This window comes from Coenobita brevimanus, chromosome 85 (assembly GCF_032717465.1).
Source record: "Coenobita brevimanus isolate Jiangsu-jjx chromosome 85, ASM3271746v2, whole genome shotgun sequence".
Classification (NCBI taxonomy): domain Eukaryota; kingdom Metazoa; phylum Arthropoda; class Malacostraca; order Decapoda; family Coenobitidae; genus Coenobita; species Coenobita brevimanus.
The window spans coordinates 5,574,231-5,596,003 of record NC_137038.1 but is presented as its reverse complement, the minus strand read 5'-3'; the positions used below and the strand labels follow the sequence as shown (position 1 = coordinate 5,596,003).

The following is a 21,773-nucleotide window of genomic DNA, read 5'->3' as shown; positions in this document are numbered from 1 at the left end:
TTAGCACCCGGTGTAATTCTTTTTGCGAAGTGATGTCCATTATTCAGTACTTTATCCCTGCCACCAACATACCATTTGTTTCAGTTTAAGAGAGATGGTTCATGGTAAAGAAGATAAAAACTGTCTTCATTTACTGGTTTAGTATAATAACATCCTTTCCTTTTAACCTCTTCACTATGCTCAAGTATTAGTTTAGGTTATTCATGATACCCCCTGAGAAATTTGTTCAGTAGTAGCAATGGAAGAGTAGTAAAGAATTTCTGGAAGGCTACAGTGTACCAAAGCCCAGGCCCTCCTGAGTGCAGTAATATAATATGCCGACAGCAGGAACGAACTGTTAAATGCTGTCATCAGTGTGAAAGGAGTTGGTTTAATTCGTGTCAATGCCAGATATTTATAATCATCTTATGAGAGATCCACATAATCAGGATTCTGACATGTTGTGGCATCCACAGCTTGTTGCCAGCCAGGAGGATGGATCATTGATCCCAGCCCCACGCCTGGCCCGGCACCGGCTGCTGGTGACTCCTGAGGTGACGCTGCTCAATGGTGAAACACGCCGCCTTCTTTCACGCACCGTACGCAAAGCACATGCCACATTCCCTCTCTGGCAGGCAGAACTTGACCTCCACGTTGAGTTGTGTGAGTTGACCTATACGATTTCATAATGTTGCTGTTTATGCACTTAAAAATTTGCATCTGCTATTAACCCTTTAACCGCGGGTGTCATCCCAGAATGACATTGCAAAAACTGGACGAAACCGCAGGTGTCATTCTGGAATGTTTGTGAATATTTTGAATACCGCGTGTTTTTTCTGCGCGCCAATTGTTTCAAGAGAGAGTAGCTCTTAAGTTCTTTCACTCCAGCCGACCCCCACCTCCCTCCTCCCACCTCCCACCCCCCGGGCCCCCCACCCCACCCCTGACCAAACACGCATCAGTATCTGTCTAGCTTTGTGAGTGACAACACCGCTGATGTGGCAGTGAAGTGCGAGCAATTACAGTGCCTTTTACCTGCCTCAGTGAACACAGAGTGGGTGTTTATCGTATGTGCAGTGTTCATATATGTTTATAGTATTATTATCAGAATGAGGTTGGCATTTGGTAATGGTGTGTGAGCGAAAAATAGTGATTTTAGATCGCTCACTTCTAATGGCACTGCCCATCCAGTGATAGTCAACGAAATCATGAAACCTACATCATTGCAAAGCCGAAGGTTAGTACTTTCTAATGATACCTTGTTTTTCGCTCTAGATTTATTCTGTGCAGAGTTATAAAGGTTTAAAGTTTGTTTACATTTTGGCTGGAACCCCCGCGGGGGGGGGGGGCAGTCGGGTCAAAACAATGCCCGTGGTTAAAGGGTTAAATAGGCAGTTTTTCTGTAAAATAAAAAGGACATATAATGAGCACTTCTTTTACTGTCAATGAAACGACGCAGCATATCCACTCTAACTTAGTATAAGGCAGCAGTCAGGCAGGTTTTATGGTCAGTTGCCTAAATTTTGGTGCCAGTTTGCTATTAAAGAAGGAAAAAATACCAGAAATGTGTAATGAGAACTGAATAGGAATTGTTCTAGTGTGAATCGAGTCTTTTCTTGAATTAGACCTTTTATACTTGTAGCGGAGTTCCTTCCCTAGGAGGTACAATTGCCAAGTTAGGTACCTATAATTTGTAGCCACAAGTTATCATATATTTGTGGTATTACCTTGCAGAGTTGTTAGTACTGAAACACCTATTGCTGTACCTAATAATATACTTTTTCTATGTGGTAGGCTGGACCAAGATCTGCTACTCCATTCTCTGAGGCCTAGCAACCCATATATATGCCTAACACCTTCACATGCTACCACTTCCTTCATTTTATACCACTTCATTGCCAATACCCACTGTCTGTATTGAATACATGCTAGGGTTGTCTCATTCAGAACTGGCGTAGTTGTATTAGCAGAGGTGTTTTATGACATGTCATTTAATCGTAAAGAAGACAAGTAAAGTTTGTTTTATATACAAAATTCAGATGATAAAATTGTTCCCAGCCCTATCCTGGGGTTCACCTTGCATCGTTTCAGACAGTATATCATCTTTATAATTCTCCTCACCACAGCCAAGGAAGACGGTAGCATAGGAATCGAGTCACTGCTGTTACATGGAGAGTTGAGGGATAGTGAGGGTGGTCGGTCCTTTGCCTCCTTAGTGGCTGTCCCTCACCACTCGCCATCTGGCCGACACCTCCACATCTCCACATCCACCCAACATCCCAAGGTACTCATCTACACAGCTCATCAACAGTACTTCACATCCACCCAGTATCCCAAGGTGCTTTTGTATCCAGGCACTGATGAGGAGCCTACTTGTGGTGACACTGTGCACCCTGGGTGGAGCAGCTGCAGTGTCCACCCAGTAGTAACCAAACCTCCTCATAATTCTCTGTAACTCACCATGGGAAGGACAATGGTTCGACTCTGGTGAGACACAGTCTATCACAAGGAGGTGCTGGATTCCTACACAATATATGGACAGTACTGCATTTTATTATGAAAGTGTACTGTAAAGCACCATCCTTGGTGTAGGGCACATACCCTTCTTGCCATTGCTGGTCAAACTACAGGGTATTTTTGTCAATTTACATTCATACTTAACACTACAAATTTATATATTTTTAATTTAGAGAAAGTTGTGATGTCCATTTAATGTCATAAACCATTTTCTGATTTATTTTCTGTTATTTTAGGCAGTATTTATAGCCTTTCTTATAACATTCTTTATGTGGAATGCCATCTCTGTTCTGTCAGTGGTGGTGCAGCTGTCTGAGGGTTCTGATATCAACCTTTTTCCTGTATCACCCTACTAGTTTTGTGCTCATTTCCAAGCCAGAGATAACTTTATGTGTATGTGCATGATGGCTTTATTTACTTTCATATTCATGAACTTCATTCATATTAATTCTCTACACTCTGCTTGTGCTGTGGAGGTCTGTGTAAAATTGGCTGCACTTCCTTCACGTAACATTCATCTCTTTAGTATCACCAGCTGTGTTAGGAGATCTTTACCATATATAGTGTATGTAACATTTCTAATCATATGAAAATTTATGCTGTGGGTACTTGTAGTTGAGATTAACCTTAGTATAGGGAAAAAGTAACACCACCCATAAATTCACTTCTTGTGAGTATCAATCTATCTATCTATCTTTTGCCAGACGCCCTAATCCCATATGGGGTGGCCACAAACAAATCGCCTCCACGTCATCCTGTCCCCCGCCATTTCACTGCCCTGCTCCCCATTCACACCCCCCTCTCTCATATACAGTGCTCGTCAGAAGTATGGGGCGCCCTGCGTCCCTCCTGGGAAACAAACCTTTCAACATTGAAAAAACATATAAATAATGCATTTTATTTACCTTTAGTGCTTCGTAGGGTAGCCTTTACGTTTCTTCACGGACCTGAGACGTCTTGGAAGTGAAAGGGCGAGGCTCCTGAGGTGCTGGAGGGGTATTTTGTCCCAGGAGTCACGAATGGCGGCTTCCAGCTTAGGCAGAGAGCTCACGTCCTTCCCTTGGAGACTCTTCTTTACGAGGTACCAGATGTTTTCAATCGGGTTGAGGTCTGGGCTATTTCCTGGCCAGTCTGTCATGAATGATACCTTGCAGTCACGAAGCCAATTGGTGACCGATTTGGCCTTGTGAGCAGGTGCACCGTCCTGCTGAAACACTCGTGCACCTGTTAGCTCGAAGGAGTCTGGTAAATGATCACACAGAAGCTCCAGGTAAACATCCTGATTCACTCTGAGGTTCTTGGGAAGTACAACAAGCTTCCCCAAACCCTTCCCTGAAAAACAACCCCATACCATGAGTGAATCAGGATGTTTAACTGTGCTTTCTACATACCGTGGGTCAAGTGGGTCACTACCTTTGCATGCTCCTCTGTTACAGGTAACACTAAACGTTGCCTCATCAGACCACAACACTGACAACCATTGCTCCTCACCCCAATTTAGATATTTATTAGCAAAGGCAAGCCTACGAATTCTCTGGCTGCTAGAGAGAAGAGGCTTTTTCACAGGCCTGTGACTTGTGTAACCAAGCTCATGCACCCTACGAGACACTGTTCTCACTGACACCTCACCAAACACTTCTGGGTTGCTCTCCTTAATTTTCCTTGCACTCACACAAGGATTAAACTCCACGTTTTAAAACATTAACAGACCTTGGGGAAGTTTTCCTAGGCCTACCAGACCTCGGTTTCTTTGTGGGAACTTCACCACTGTTTTCCTCCCGAAACCGCGCACACCAACGACGCACTGTCGATCGTCCCACACCAACCAATTCACTAATTTCCTTTGTCTGGTGGCCTGCCTCCATTAGAGCAATGATCTGGGATATGATTTCACTCGATAGTTCACGGATAGGTGCCATAACAAAGTTTTGAAGGCCAAAACACTGCGGGACACTCGGTAAAAAATGGCGCAATTTGAGAGGGACACTCGGCGGAGTTCCTCTCTCTCAGGCAGCCCGTGGGCAACTGAGGCGGGAACCAACCAGCGCGTCAGAAGGCCTCAGGCTACTGTGACGTCATGCTCGGAGCTCAAACTTGTGGCTCAATTCTTACCCCCAAAAATGGGTGATTCTTTTTGGTCCATAAGTATTGCGCGCCCGGCGGACATCGCTGAATACTTCTGACGAGCACTGTACCTCTCCACTCCAACCCTCCATCTCATCCTCGGCCTCCTGCTCCTTCCCCCCCCCTCCACCTCACTCACTTACACTTTCCTCGTCAGTCCCTCACCCTCCATCCTCTCCACATGGCCAAACCACCTCAGTGTGTTCCTCCTAATGCTTCCTATCGCATCCACATCCACACCACAACACTCCTTTATATCCTCATTTGTCAGCCTGTCTCTCCATGTGACTCTACAGGCTCCTCTTAAATAACTCATTTCCACTGCTCTCACTCTTGACTTTTGTCCATCCAACAATGTCCAAGCTTCACTTCCGTACGTTAGAGTTGGTATCACAATACTGTCATGTAGTAACTTTTTCACTTCCATGCTCACTTCCCTGTTTCTTATCACTGCTTTCAAGGAACCAGCAACCTCTCTTCCCTACTATACCCTTTCAAGCACTTCACCCTCCAAACTTCCATCCTTACTCATCACACTCCCCAAGTACTTAAACGTACTCACATTTTCCATTTCCTCACCATCCAACCTCACTGTACATTCACTGACTTCACCTCTCTCAAAGACCATCACTTTACTCTTCCCTACATTCACCTTTAGATTCCATTTCTTACATACTCTCCCAAACTCATCCACCAAGCCTTGAAGCTCCCCTTCATCTTCACTTAACAAACAGTATCATCTACAAACAACAGTACAGGGAGTTTCCAAACTACCCTCTCTTATTAGGGCCACTCCAGCATCCACTGTCCTACCTTGTATCTCTTTTATTACCCTATCCATGTACAGCTTGAACAACCATGGAGACATGACACATCGCTGTTTCAACCCAACCTTCAGAGAGAAAAGTTCACTCACTTCATCATCCACACCCACTGCAGTCTTAGCACCATCATACATACTCTTCACAGCATTCAACAACTTCCCATCCACTCCATATATTCTTAATACCTTCCACAATCCTTGTCTATCCACCCTGTCATATGCTTTCTCCAAATCCAGGAAGGCCCCATACAACTTCTTTCCCTTCTCTAGAAACTTTTCCACTAAAGATCTAAGGATGAATATCTGAACTACACAACCTCTTCCCTTCCTAAAGCTTCCCTGTTCTTCTCCAACTAATTCCTCTGTTATTTCCCTAACTCTGTCAATAAGTATCCTACCATACACTTTTCCTATTACACTAAGAAGTCAAATGCCCCTATGAGTACAACACACTTCTTTTTCCCCTTTTCCTTTGTACAAGGGAATAATTATACCTGACTTCCAATCCTCCGGGACTCGACCTTCCTCCCAGGCCAATATGCACATCTTCCACATCCATTCTACTACTATCTATCCCCCATGCTTCAGCATTTCACCACACACTCCATCAATTCCTGGGGCTTTCCCCAATTTGACTTTCTTCATTGCTTCCACAACTTCAATCCTACTGATTTCTTCCTCTCTTCTCACCTCCCTCCTTCTCCCAGCCATTCCCCAGCCACTTATATTCACATTACTTCCATTCTCTGTGTTCAACAGTTCCTTAAAGTGTTCTCTCCATCTGCTCACTTTTTCTTCCTTCTCCGCTAGTAATCTGCCATTTTTATCTTTCACTCCCCTACTAACTTCACTGCCACCCTGTCTTACTCTTTTTGCCTCTTTCCAGAACATTTTCTTACAGTCCCTCCACTTTACACTCACGTTCCTTCCAAATTCCTCATCCACTCTCTTCTTGTCAATAATGGCAACAAATTACCAACAATTATGTGTTTTGGTACAGGTGGGTGAGTACATCATCCTCCACGTACGCAGTAACTTCTACCTGGACAGTTTCCGGTACATCCTGCTCAGTAGAGGCTGCATTGTGGAGGCTGGACAACAGAGCATGGAGGTGAGTGGAGCAGCCAGGAGAGGAGTAAGTTAAACAGTAACAGCCAGTTCCATATTATCCCCTTTGAGGTGTAGGGACCCAAGGCTGGGCTAGTGTTGCCCAGTACAGTTAAGGGTAGATGGCCAGCCTACTTCCTGTGGTGGCATTTACATGACCAAAAAGGCCTCCAGTTTCCTCTTGGTGATGTAATCTTTTTGTATGGCCTCATCATAACTCCTATGTGGCATGTGAATTACTGAATCATCATAGAAGTAAAGAGCCATGGATTTTGGGTGGATTAAAAAAAAAAAAAAATGGGAGGGTGGAGGTAGTACGTTAGGGTTTATATGAGGTAGTTAAGTACCCGACTTCCATGGATGCATTATGGTATTTTGTTCAGGCCGGATCCAAACCATTGTATTTGGCTGGAGGAGGGATAGTCTTGTTCCCTCGTACTACAGGAATTCCTCTCAGCTAGTCAAAGTAATCTTGTGGTAGCCCAAGTTAAATCATGCATCCATAAAATGCAAACAGGTTAAAATATAGTAAAAGAGAAATGAAAAGATGTGGAAGTGTTGAAGTAGGCAGATGGTTATGCAGGTAGGTAGAGAGCAGGAAATGAGGTAGGGCTGGAGTAAGGTAGAGAAGAGGGAATGAGATGAGGTTGAAGATAAGCTAGACAGAAGAATAAGCAAGCACTTTAGGCAGAGAGAAGGGAGTATGGTTAGATTAGAGTGAGGTAGAGAGGAGGGAATGAGGTTGGGTTGGGGAAAGATAGAACAGTATGCAGGTAGGTAGTGAGGAGGGGGAATGAGGTAGGAATGAAGTGGGTTAGACAGAAGGGTATGCAGGGAGGTGAGAGGAGGGAATGAGGCAGCGACAGGTTGATGGATATGCAGGTAGGTAGAGAGGAAGGAATGAGGTAAGAATCAGGTAGGTTAAGTAGAGGGAAGACAACAGATTAGTTGAGATGTGGATGAAGTGAGCCACAAAGGGAATCATAAGCAGAAAGTACTATAAGTAGAGAATGATATACCTTTACTTGAAAAGGAAGGAAGGCACAGGGGCATGTAAGAACACAGTAATGGACATGAAATAAATGTACAGTAAAACCTCACTATAACGGACTAATTCAAGCCATGCAGATTAAAGCGACATCTGAACTTCCCCCTGCTAACCCGGACTTTTTGTGATATATCAGACATTAGTCCGGATCGCACCAACGGTTTTTAAACTTTTCGCAACCATTGCAGTACTGTACTGTATTATACATTCACTACAATAATCAAAGAAAGAGTATAATATATGTAATAATACTGTACTGTACACTAATAAACATGTCTCTTATTTACCTTGTTGTGATCATGGCTGAAGTGGTCAGGAAGTCCGGAGTGCTTCTGCTTTTATCAGACTTTTTCTGACCTTTAAGGATTTAATCCAGTAGCTCCTTGATTCCAGTAAAAGCAAATTCTGGTATACTGAAGTCCATTATATCGAGGTTTTACTGTAATGAGAAATTAGGAAATACAGACAGGTTAAATAAAGTTTGAGAATAACTAACCTTACTGTTACCCATTTAATTCCCTCTAACATCTTACAGGCATCTCTGCGAACTTTCCCACTACCCCTGACGTCTGAAGTTGCAGGGGTTTCAACAGTCCTTGTTTATTCGGTGGGACGGGAACAGGACCTGGTTGCAGCAGCTCTCACCTTCCCAGTAGATGCTCTCACAGGGAAGGGACTTCATGTGAGGCTGCGAGCGGGTCAAGGTGGGGGTGTGGTGGCAGAAGTTAAGGCTCGACCAGGAAGCATTGTGGCACTCACTGGGGTGGACTGGGTCACCTACAGTCTTCAGGCAGGCAATGATCTGACACTTACCAAGGTGAGATGGCTGTATGTTGAATGGCTCTTCATCATCATCATTGTCACTGTTGTCATCATCATCATTGTCATTATTTTCATCATCATCATCATCATCAGTATCATTGTTTTCACCTTATCATTGTCACATTTCATCATCACTGTCATCATCATAATCATTGGCACTGTTTTCATCATCACTAGTGTCATCATCATCATCATTGGCAGCAGCAGCATCTCCCTCTTTTCCACTACAGCATTGGTTAATTGCTTTTCTACAAAAGTACAGTAAGTTTTATTGTGTATGAATATTGTCACAATTCTCTTAATTGTATAGGTGTAGATGTCTTATGAACACAAATAAAATCCTGTCAGGAACTTTTGAGAATCAAAATGCCAAATTGTTGTTGTTGTTATCATCATCATCATTGTCGTCATCATCATCATCATCATTTTTATAGTAGGAGGGACCCAAGAACAAGAAAGTACAAAAGTAGGAGACCTATCAACAGAATACCCAGTAAAAATAGACTACACATCCATCAGTTGATCATCCAAGTGATTTGCTCGTGTGGTAATTACTTGCCATAGCTTTCCTTAAGTTTTGTAGGAACGTTATCATTTGGATATGATACATGATATATTCTCTTGGATGTAAGAAGAAATGTGAAGTTAGAAATATTTTAGTTCTCATGACATTATCTAGACCCATTCCCACTCTCTCTCTCTCTCTCTCTCTCTCTCTCTCTCTCTCTCTCTCTCTCCTTGTCTTACTGGCCTTACCTTATAGGTATTGCACCACCTTTGGCAAGATGTGACATCAGAGCAGGAACCATTTGAGCATAGATGGGTAAACCAAAATGGCCACCCTGCAGACATCCTGCTCCTTCCTCGACCCTCACCTGCTCGTGACCCAAACACCACGTTCTCGTGAGTCTTTTAAATTTCTTACTTGTATGCTGGAGTTTGTTTACTTATGCAAGAGTTGCTGTATGCTGTAAGAGATTATTTACCTGCAGTGATATATTGCCTTGAAACTAAATTTTCAGGTGAAAGATATTGCACAGCTGTGTGGCAAGTACAGTAACCAGTAGTAAAGATGGTAGTGTGTTTTGAGTTTTACAGCACTGGAATGATTTCATATGAAAAATTATATCCATATACAGAGCTCAGTACTACAATTTACTGATTATTATAAGGGTGTAATGGTTTGGTCATTCATGAAATTATTAGGTTTTTGAGGAAAATAACTGTTACACACATCTGATGTAGCCTTGTGATAATCACAATGTTAGGTTTGTAGTATAATTTTCTGCTCAGATGCGGCAAAGAAAGTGCTTCCTTGAGCTAAATAATAGGGCTAGTAATAGCCACAATAAAATCTTAAATTCTTTCCTACCCTTTAATCCCTTATCCCAAGGATGTAATTCCTGTTTCATTTTTGCAGTCTTTTGACAGTTTTCATCAGCCCAGGAAAGACTATTTAAACTACAGGGGTTAGATATGACTTTCATTAAACTCCTTGACCTCTTGGGTTTTCCATTTTATAGCAACAAGAATAAAAAATAAAAAAAATAAAAAAAAAAATTACATACTAAGTGTGAATTGGTTAAGGTATCATATTTCTAATGCTAATCTTTTTGCACATTGCCACAGTTATGCAAACCTGCTGGTTCTGACTGATGGTGGTGTGGGTGTGGCTGAGGGAGGGTGTCCTGGGGGGCTGGGTGGTGAGTGCCTCCTGCCTGGATGCTTCACCACACTTGAACGCTGTGATGGAAATTTTGACTGTCCTGATCGTATAGATGAAAGGGGATGTGAGTATTGTCACAGTGATGCTTATTATAATTTTTTTTTTTAGATGATATTTTTTTTTTAACTGGTGGCGAGCTAGTTTTGTTTATGGATTTAGACATTGGTTGACTAAAAGTAGATCTGAGCATAATTCTTCAAATTAGAGTAGTTAGTGTGGTGATAGATCTCAAAGAACTAGTCATTAAGGTTATCATGTAAGAGAAGATAATTATGTAAACAGAAAGTGGCGGTTGTAGTTTTAATTGTTGCGCTGGCAGCAGATGATGGGAATGTTCAGTGGAACAGTACTCTGGCTATTTCTCTTGGTGCTTTCCAAAACATAAGTATACTCCATGAACTTGGAGAGGCAATTCTCACATAAAGTTTAGGGTGTATGATGACAAAAACAGTTTAAAGAAGTGCACATAACTGGTTTATACTTGAAGGGATGTTGGATGAAAACAGTATTTCTGACCTTAAAGTAACATAATAAATTATCATCAGTACTTAAAAAAAAAAAAATAAAAAATAAAAATAAAAAAAATGTCTATACACATTTCATGCATTTATTTTATGAACAACAAAATAACTTGGTTACAGAGTGGCTGTGTGCTTCTTTCATGTTTCATGTTTCTGCTATGTGGCTAAATGTCAGATTACACACTAATGAAACAACAAAACAAAACAAAACAAAACAGTTTCAGTTAAAGAGTGCCTGAACATTTACCTCATGTTCCTGTTTTGTGAGTAAGCATAATTAACTCAACAGGCACAGAGCGTGGCACAGAAGAGGAAAGCTTATCGTGGTACCGCCAGCGCCGGTCCTCGCGCATGGCAGCACACTACGCCAAGCCCTGGGTGTGGCAGGAAGTGGAGGTGGGCTCAGCAGGGATGGTCACTCTCAACCTCACCCTGCCACCCACAGCCATCCATCTCGCCCTCACCGCTTTCTCACTACACCCTCACGATGGACTGAGTCTCCTGGAGCGGCCCATCGAGTGGACGGCGAAGGAGGGGTTCTGGGTCACTGTTGAAGCACCAGAAACTGTTGGAGTGTGGGAGCAGGTTAGTAGGAGAGGGAAATCATCATCATCATCATCATCATCATCAAATGGGATATTACCATAAATGGTAACAATGAGTCCTATATTATTCCTTTCAGGGTGTAATGGGCTTAGATTATGCTATCATATCCCAGTACATTTACCCCCTGCCTGTACTCTCTCTCTCTCTCTCTCTCTCTATGTCAGAACCAACTTGCCTAGCCATGGACTCTTATGCTCCTTATGGGGCAACATAGGATTAATGATGAATGAATGAATGAAAATATATATTGGTGTGTGTGTGTGTGTATATATACAGGTTTATTATACACTCAATCCTTGAGTACCGCGGGCAATAGGGACTGGACAAGGACCGTGGTACCCAAATCCGCGTCACTCAGACAATATGTTTACATGTATAATGGTACAGTGTGTTCTGACAACTTTCCAAAACTCTCACTTTTACCCCTTCTTACCACCTAACCCCACGTAAATTACCCCCACTTGCACCCACCATCAGGTAAAACATTGAAAGAGATATAACTGTTGTAATTAAAAACATCAATGGTATTAAAAATAGCATTAACAAAAATAAAAGTTGGGATGGGTACCCTTTTGTTGATACGTAGCTCCCCGGTATTTTCCTCCCATCCCCCAACCCCAATGTTGTTGTCAAAGTTTCGCCTTCTCTCATATCATGTGGCTTTCAGGAGAGACCTTAGGCCATATGGTTAGACAAAAATTTATGGATCTGGCAGTTTTAGAGTACGAAATAGAACGAAAATTTGTGCTAACAAGAAAAAATTACTTTAATCCGTGTGTTCTCGTGAGTTAGCGTTCAGTTTCACATTTTTTGTTTGATATCGCGTTTCCCAACGCATTTCTCATAAACTAAACATATGGCTAAACTGCTCAATCAGTTTGAAATGTGTTGGGAAGAGTGATACCGAACGAAGAGTAATGTGTTGGGAAGAGCGATACCGAACGAAGAATGTGAAAAGGAACGCTAACTCAGGAGAACACATGGATGAAAGAGTACCTTTTTTCTGGTTTGCAAACATTTTCGCTCCATTTTGTTCCCTAAAACAGCCAGACCCGTAAATTTTAGTCTAACTATACAGCCTAACGTCTCTCCCGAAGGCCACATGATACGAGCAGGCGAAACTTTGATAACAACTTTGGGGTTGGGGGGTGGGAGTAAAATACCGTGGAGCTACGTATCGACAAAAGGGTACTCGGTGGAGGTGGTGTTGACCCAGTCCAACTTCTGTTTTTGTTAATGCCATTTTTAATACCACTGATGTTTTTAATTACAACAGTTATATCTCTTTCAGTGTTTTACCTGATGGTGCGTATAGGTGGAGGTAAATACGTGGGGTAAGATGGTAAAAAGGGGTAAAAGTGAGAGTGCTTTCTCTAATGCTACACATAACGCCCTATAAGCTTCTCAGTCAGTTTCAGGACAACATATAAACCTTCACATCTGCCAGGATTGCATCACTTCCTACGCACGATCTTTATCTTCTCCCTGTCCTTCCAAATCGTTATGATGGTGCTTTCTTTTATGCTATGGTTTTTCTTATTTTCTTTTGCCATTTTGGTATTTGTACGCTTAAAGCAGTGGAAGAACCTTACCAATTCAGTTCATATTCCTCCAGTTTGTTTTCTGTATTTTTCTGACTATTTTCTGGGTGGTAAATTACCTTTTCCTGCTGAAAAATTTCCCACTTTTTATCATCACGTTCCTTAAGCCATAACATTATTGTCTTGATGTACTCAAAGGTGATTTTTGTCTCCCAACTTCCCAGCTGGATGCTACGTTAGGTTAGGTTAAATTATAAGGTATAGTTAAGCTAGGTTAGGTCAAGTTTAAACACTTAGGTTAGGACAGGCCCTAATTTTGCCGTAACCCTGATGTGTCAAACAAGTTGACAGCGGAATACAACTTAAAACAACGGGGGAAACAGATTTAGCATGAAACGTTTATTTACCTCCCAGAAGTAATCCGACAAACATAAGACTATCAGGAAGAAGAACGAAGAATGTGAAACTGAATGCTCACTTACACGAGCAGAAGTATTGTGTGTGTGTGTGTGTGTGTGTGTGTGATTAGCAAACATTTTCATTCAGTTTCGTCTCCTAAAACTCGAAACCCATATTACTGTGAGGTAGAGTCTGTGAGACGCGAGAAAGGACTTGATAGCCGTATGCTCAGTCGGTCCTAAATGTGTTGGGAAGCACGAAACTGAACGAAAAATGTGGAACTGAACACTAACAAGAACACATAGACGAAAGTATTTTTTTCTAATTAGCAAACATTTTCGTTCCATTTCGTCCCCTAAAACTGCGAAACCCATTATGAGTGTGGGGTGGAACTAGGTGAAGCATGAGAAAGGATTGATAACAGTATGCTCAGTTAGTTGGAAGTGTTGGGAAGCATTAAATCGAACGAAGAATGTGGAACTGAACGCTACGATAACACATGGACAAAAGAGTAACTTTTCCTCTAATTAGCAAACATTTTCGTTCCATTTCATTCCTTAAAACTGCACAATCCATGATAATTGTGGGTAAGAACTAGATGAGGCATGAGAAAGGACTGATAACCATATGCCCAGTTGGTCCAAAATGTGTTGGGAAGCATGAAATCAAACGAAGAATGTGGAACTGAACTGTAACTTACGAGAACGCGTTTTTTTTTTTTTTTTCTGATTAGCATACACTGTCGTTCCATTTCGTCCCCTGAAATTGCCGAAACCCATAAATTTCGTCAAACCGTTCGGCCTTGAGTTTGCCCAGAAAACATATTTCCATTCTGTATGCGTATTCATAAAAACCACCAGGAACCCTCAGCCAGGAACAACGCTTGCCCATTCGTTTCAAAACTAACCATAGGTTTTTCACGAAAATATGCCCACTGTGCTTCCCAGGCAAAATTTCAGCAACCTAACCTACCCTAACTTATCCCATCTCACTAGGGCTGTTTGGCTGAGGTGGCTGGCTGTGGTACTAAGATAAATACCCATACAGAAAGGAAATATGCGCCCAAGAAATGTACCCAGAGGTTAGAGGGTGACGTCAGCGCGCGGCTTTCAAATTTCGTCCCCAGGCCAGCTGACTTCCCGCGTGAGCTCGAGTTTTTCCGCGTGTTGACATGACTTGTCTAATTATGCTGACCGCGTTAGAACAAAAACGTGTTACTCAACCACGTGTTACTTAAAGATTGAGTGATTTACCTTCACCAAGAAGGTTATGTTTTTACCCCTGTCCATTTGTTTGTTTGTTGGTTGGTTGGTTTGTGAGCATGATTACACAAAAACTACAGGACGGATTTCCATGAAACCTGGTAGAAGAATGGGCCTTGGCCCAGAATAGACTCCAATAAATTTTGGTGCTGATCCAGAAATTCTTTTTCACTTTCTTTAACATTGCAAGATAGGGCATTGGCAGAGGTATATGCTCTACTGGTGCCATTCTAGTTATATATATATCAATCTATTGCCAGACACCATAATCCTATATATGCATACAGTATATATATATATATATATATATATATATATATATATATATATATATATATGTATTTTCTTATTTGGGCTTTTACTCTGTTTCTGGACTACACCTCACCCCACCTTTTTTATGGAAATTATGGCTAAGATGGTGGTGGTAATGAAGAAAAAAATAAGGGAATAACATTTTTGCTAATGAAATGGAACAGGGAAAAGAGTCAGAGATGCCAGTAACCTTAAGGATATGAAAAGAGAAACCTGTATTGATGTTGTACAGTAGAAAAAAAAAATAAAAAATAAGAGTAGAACCATTATGACAGGTTAATATCTCAGTGTTTATGACAGGATATGCAACAGTATCAGTGGTAATATCTTCCATTTCCTGGGATCCTGTGCTGATAGCCTGTCTAGCGTATGTGTTTACTTTTAGTTTTATGTTTCTGGGCCTATGTATTACACTATATAGTCAGAAGAAGGATAATATGATGATAATCATAATTTTTTTAATATTACCAACACTACAATTATAATTCTTGTAGTCTGATACAGGGATAACGTGATGAGAATGATGATTGTGATGATGATGATGATACTGATGATGATGATAATGATGACTACCAGTAAACTGGATATAAACCATACCAGCTCTCACTCCACACCATTAACAGGTTGGCATCCGAGTGACCGCCAGCAGCCGCTACCCAGGAGATGTCAGTGCCAGTATCATTTTGCCAGCCAACCCTCACTATGACTTCGTTGACATCCCTACCTTCCACCCTAGTGAGGTGCAAACAGAATTTTATTTGACTGCATTGTATGATACCTGTGGTTTTATTTTGTTGCAATAGGTGGGGGCATCCATATCCTGTCACTTGATGTGGTGGTGCTTGCAAGTGTCCCTGTATATGTGTGTGTGTGTGTGTGTGTGTGTGTGTGTGTGTGTGTGTGTTTGGTCTCTTTGTGTCTTCATGTGCTCGTTTTCTCCTTCCTCATTAATACCCCTCTTTTATGGGTTCTTTGCTGCTTCGTCCTGCAGCACCCAAGTTACCAGAAGGGGCGGCGACGGGTGGACGAACATAGACATTGGGTGGATGTGAGGAGCCACTCCAGTCGTACCATCCACCTTCCCATCCTGCCTACTCACCCTGGCAAAGTGGAGGTGGCACTGGAGGTGGAGGTGGAGGAACTAGGCATCAGGATGCACAAGGAGGTGGTACTCAATGTGGAAGTAAGTAGGGAAATGATGTTTGGCGTCTTTGTCAGTATTATCATCATTATCATTGTCGTTTGTCATTATCATCATCATCTTCATTATCATCATCATCATCATCATCATCATCCACTTTCTCATCCTGCCCACACACTTAGACAAGGTGGAGGAGCTGCTGGATGTGCATGTGGAGGAACTGGTTTTAAGGTAATGGAAGGAGATCTTCAATCTGGAGGTAAGTGAGAAAGAGGGTGTGTAATGGCTGCAGTGTATGCCTATGCAATGTGGTTGATATCAGTCTCATTCACTATAATAAACAAGAACTTAAAAACATTCTCTGTCTTATTATATAGATAATTGTTCAGTTTTGACTGCTGTAGTAAAGCATCAGCGTAGCACCTCCATCATGATTTTTTTTCCAGAAGCAAGGAAGTAGAAAAGCATAGATAAAAATGCAGACATTATGCATTAAAATATATTGGTGCACATGCAGACTTATTTCTGGTGGGTTTCAGAGTTTGTGTTAGCTATGTGAAAGGCTTGTAGCAAATGCAATCTGTTCACCACACCAAGAACGATAAATGAGTTGTATATCTTTTTGACAATTTTCAAAGTGTCTCTCTGCTTATCTGTTTTCTGCAAGTCTGATTGCATATTATATAAGTGCAGCCTAATAATCATTTGTGTATAAAATCCCTTCAATACAAGGATGACTTTCGTCTTTCGTTATGGGCTCCACCTGACAGTTTTATTCAGTTTAGATAAGAGATCTCTTGGACTCAAGGGGTAGACAGCCTATAGTGCCTGCATGTCTGTAGTTATCATTAGACAAGATTCTCCAACCTTACAATGGCTAGAAACATCGTAACACATTTTATTTTGCATGAACCATTCAAACTGATACACATTCACTCCCTTTATTTAACAGGTCTCCACTTAACTCCTTCAGTCTGATGATGTATTATTCGTTTTATTCTTGTTGCCACCTGTTCATAATACAGTATACAGAGTAGTTTTGGGAAGACTGTATTGCAGGAGTTTATTGGAAATGTTTCTAATAATTTCACTGAGAGGTTTCCCCATAGTTAAATGAAATTGTTTCCAGATGGAAAAAATAGTAAGAAATACATCATGATAGTGAAGGGATTAATTTAGCAGTCCTTAAAACCCACACATTGACTTCCACATCCTCCAGCAACTTCTTATGATTCCTAACAGAACTTTAATTTCTTTTCACAATGACATATAATTTATTTTACACACACCATATGATTTTGTTAAGCTTTGAGGAAATCAGCATGTATTGATGAGGTAAGAAGGAGCCTTTGTTAACCTTGTCACAGCCAGATTTCTCTCCCAAAGCTGAGTGAAATTGCTTAAAGGTAGCAGGAAGAACTTATAGTTATCAGATTGAAGTTAATGTCTGCCATTCTTGGTACTGGAAAACAATTCCTGTCCTTGTTCCCACTTTCCACCCTGACAGGAAATCATCATTATAAGTCAGGGATGTCACAAAATATCACAGTTTTCATCATGCATGTGGTATTGCACAGGAAACTGACAAATTAACTTTATAAATAGGAATGGAGCTTGAATAGGCTGTTTGTCTGTAATATATGAATGTTAAAGAGGTAAAATATAATGAGGGTTTTATTAATAAGCAGTCTCTGACTCATCCATAACTACTTGCAGCATTATCAAGAAAACAGCACATTCAAATTGTTGTTCCCATCCTTAATCACTTCAGTCTTATGATGTCCTTTTTTGTTTTTTAAATTCCAGCAATCTCCAGACCATTTTATTCAGGTTAGAAGAGACTCTTCAGATTAGACGGGTTGGAATTATCCTTTCTTTACCTCTTCAGCATGAAAGTTGTCTTGTAAGCTGAATAAAACCATTAGAGATAGTGAGAACAGAATAAAAAATATCTCAGCAGAATTAATGGTTAAATCCACTCCCCTTCACATCCCTTAACATCATCACTGCAGGGGTTCTTGCCTAAGCTAAGCTCAGTAAAATCTTCCAGCATAGAAATAAAGACCAAGTTAGATATCACAGGATGGAGGTTAACTGTTTCAGTTAACTTCAGCTACTGTACCTGTAGCTTTGAAAAGGTTAAGAGCCTTCATAATGAAAGTACTTTATTTTTCACCCTTCAATCTGGTGAAGCCTTGTATTGATTCCTTTCTGTAACCCTAGATGATTATGCTGCATTGATCTTTTGGGAGTCTTCTAGTAGTGAACGGATAAATGAAAGGTTTATCTACCCACTCCTGTTAACAAGTTTTTCCAAAGCTGAATAAAATTGTTAGAATTATAAATATGTGATTGACATGAAAAGGTGAGTAAAGTATAAATAATGTACTGACACTTCCTAACTGTTCTAACAGCCCCCAGGAGCACTGCAAGAACACCACACTTCCCTGCTGATCGACCTGTCGAACCGAGCATACTTCTTCACCTTTCTCGATGTGGCCATCTCCCCATCCCTTGTCCCTGGCTCAGCACAGGCCCATGTGGCTGTTTTCAAGGATGCTGTGGGACCCCTCACACCCAGGCACCCACCCACCCCACCTTCTCTACTCAATTTGCCAGTGGTGGGTGGTTAGTGGAGCTAAGATAAGCTGAGGGGATCTTTAGTCAGTTGGGAGGCTGAGATTAATTAAGAATGTTTAGTGGAATGGGAGGCTGTTAAATTACCATAACTGGAAGGATGCATTTAGTGGAATGGGAGACTGTAGATTAAGTGGAAGGATGTTCATTGGGATGGGAGGCTGTGAGAGTAACTTCCTTATTCCATTGATGTACTGAGTCTGTACATTATTTTATCCTTCCTAGTTGAGGATGCTTTTATTCAACTCAAGAAAGTTCAGTAGTAGTGAAGGTGTTAATTTAAGCTCTAGTTAATTCCCCCTGCCTGAAAGACCACCTCTAATCCAAAGTTGTCTAAAGACAGCAAAAATAAACTAGGAAAAATTATGTCATCTGAATGAAAGTTAACCCCTTCAGTCCAGTGACATACTATTTACAGTACAGGTATTTCATTTCAACTACTGCCAGCTGATATTGTTCTGTTTAGGAGAGACTTTTTTAAAACCTGGGAATTAGATATCACTATCACAATCTCTTCACTGCAAAAGCTTTTCCCTAAGATAAATAAGTTGTGTGGAAGTAGCAAGAATATACCATTAAATATATCACCTGACTGAAGGGATTGGTTGGTTGGACATAAGGTGGTGTAAGGGGTTGTGAGTGACATCGAGATAATGTAAGATTAGCTGGTTGAATATGAGGCAGTTTAATGAGGTATAAGTTTGGATGGAAGGATATAATACAGTATGATATTTAAGAGTGTAAAATAGGCCTGTTGGGTAGGAAGTGAAAGCTGATGTACATTATTTTAGTGGACATGTCTAGGACTGCTTTGGAAGGTGTAATATAAATTTAGAAAGACCCATATGGAGGAGACTGTTCAGAAAAACTAATCTCTTCAAATTATTGTCCCTCAAAGAGAACCCCTGTGAACTATTTCTATTTTTGTGTTCCTTTAGATCTGCTGATCACATTTGAAGCCAATAAATGATATGCTTTATAAAAAATACAAAATACAGTGCTATACTTTAAAAAAATACTATACTGTACAGTATGCAAATTCATGTAATGTAAATGCCTACTGGTAATTACTTGACTACTGCAGTTAATTCAGTAGAGGCTAGAAGTTTATGATAAAAGAAATTATAGTACAGGTGCCTCTCTGTTTACACATTTAAATTACACGTTAATTAAATAATGTGATTTACAAAATCCAATACAATACGCGTTTTTCTTAACATGATTTAAGAAAAATGAAACTTGCGCCTTGGGGCATTTCATTTTGCAGCCAATAAAGGTCTCACACTGTCTTCCTGCACTGGAGGGTGAAAAACACAGCCAATCACAAATTCACTGTTGTAGCAGCTTCGTGTCAGCATCACTGTGCAGCCTTACCTTTGTTTTACACCACTTTTTCGTTACCTGACTTACCTTCGTCTGTTTCATCATCGCCCCCAAATGTCCTTCTATCTCTGAAGTTTACAGTAATCTGTATTTATTTCCAAGAACCTAACTACTTCACTTAACAAGTATTCTTGTGGGAAACTTATATTTAAGTTACTCAAAATTCAGATTACATGACTTCTTCTGGAACACAATACTCACATAAATTGAGAGGTACCTATACCAGTAATATGGAAGCATTAAAACCTGTAATTACTGTATGTTTTCTGATATTGTTTCCATTTACAGGCTGGCTGTGAGGGAGCCACATTCAGTCTCCTTCTGGCAGGACTACAGGCCAGACAACAAGGCAAGGCAAGGCAGGAATCAAGACAGTGGAGTGGCGTGCGGGAGGCAATGAACCGGTGGGGTGAGACACGACCCGAAGGCAGCCAGTGGAGGGCGATGATGCCGGAAGGGAACCAGTGGGGCAGGGCAGGGCAGGAGAGGAAGGAGAGAGGCAGGATGGATACAAACCGGTGGGCGGGAACCGCAAGAGATGAGGGATTTAGAGGCAGAGCAGGGCAAGATGAGGACACTGCAGATTTCCGAGAACATTTGGCACACCTCTACCAAACTATCCTTGCTCACCAGAACAAAGATGGGGGTTTCAAGCATTTCAGGTAGGAGGTGCTGAGAATTATGTTTTAGATACAGAGAGTGCTCTGTTGGTTTAACAGAGGTATGATTAAAGACAGTGTGTAAGAGCATTTAACCCACTGTCATTGATTTTTGCTTAACCAAGTGTTGTAGGTACAAATACATTGTTCATCTTTAGGATGACATCATTGTCTTCAGAAATGCTTTCTCTTTAATGAGAAAGTATTAATAAAATGTAGCATTGTGTTAGGAATATAGAGCATTATTTTCACACATGGTTCATTAATCTCATGCTAAGAGAAGATACAGTTTGGGGACATCAGAAGATGTACTGTTATGAGCTTTTGAATAGTCATCATCATCATTATTAACCCCAACCACGTGCTTCCTCCTTGAAACTTTTCAAACGGGAGGGCCATGTCAGAATCATGACCATGCTACTTTTTGCTCACATTTTTCTCTCTGTTACTCCTCTCCTTTTTTGCCACCCCAGGAAAGATACTGTTTCACTCATTTTCATCCATCTATCATCCAATCCTACATTGCCCCATGAGGAGCGTAGGAGCCCGGGGCTAAGCAGTTGGTCCTGACATTTAAGATGAGAGTGACCAGCCTCACTCATCCTTGAGTGGCATTACATGAGCAATCAACCCCAACCACCCCTTGGATATAAACCTTCACTGGCTCAATCCGATTGGAGCACAATAATGACTCACTAAACCACCAGGCACCAAAATTTGGTTATATGGTTACCACCCAGCGTAGTAAATGGTTTCTTTGTCATATACAGTAGTATGGTCTTCCTCATCCAGCATTACCTCCAGCAGTACTTTAATAAACTTTCTTTGGCATCAGTCTGTGTTCATTCTTTGAATTTATTCAAATTCTCTCTCTCTCTCTCTCTCTCTCTCTCTCTTGCACCAGATGCCATAATCCTGTAAAGGGTGGCCATTTGACTCTTGAGTTACTTGTTTTATGGAGAGGGGCACTAAACCTCTGCCAACCCACTTGTTGAATGTAGGGAACACGTAAGGGTTGGTTATATGGTTGCCACCCAGCATTGTAAATTGTTTCATGGCTTACAGGAAACCATTAGGCTTGTCACTCAATGTAAAACCACCTGGAAAGGAAAGAAGAGTTATAAAAAGTGACTGGAAAGATGGGAGAAATGGGAAGAGAGGAGGAC

At 41.2% G+C, this 21,773-nt stretch overlaps 1 protein-coding gene across 1 annotated transcript in view; it reads left to right on the top strand.

Annotated features, from left to right (window-relative positions):
* The window catches only part of LOC145410407 (CD109 antigen-like), a 108,468-nt gene that overhangs the window by 70,290 nt on the left and 16,405 nt on the right, over window positions 1-21,773 (top strand). Inside the window, exons 9-19 of the mRNA XM_080280560.1 lie at window positions 456-642; window positions 2,106-2,263; window positions 6,444-6,554; window positions 8,134-8,415; window positions 9,184-9,323; window positions 10,050-10,210; window positions 10,957-11,252; window positions 15,411-15,527; window positions 15,779-15,970; window positions 18,343-18,549; window positions 20,237-20,610. Coding sequence (XP_080136686.1) covers window positions 456-642; window positions 2,106-2,263; window positions 6,444-6,554; window positions 8,134-8,415; window positions 9,184-9,323; window positions 10,050-10,210; window positions 10,957-11,252; window positions 15,411-15,527; window positions 15,779-15,970; window positions 18,343-18,549; window positions 20,237-20,610 — 2,225 coding nt within the window. The remainder of the gene's footprint in view (window positions 1-455; window positions 643-2,105; window positions 2,264-6,443; window positions 6,555-8,133; window positions 8,416-9,183; window positions 9,324-10,049; window positions 10,211-10,956; window positions 11,253-15,410; window positions 15,528-15,778; window positions 15,971-18,342; window positions 18,550-20,236; window positions 20,611-21,773) is intronic.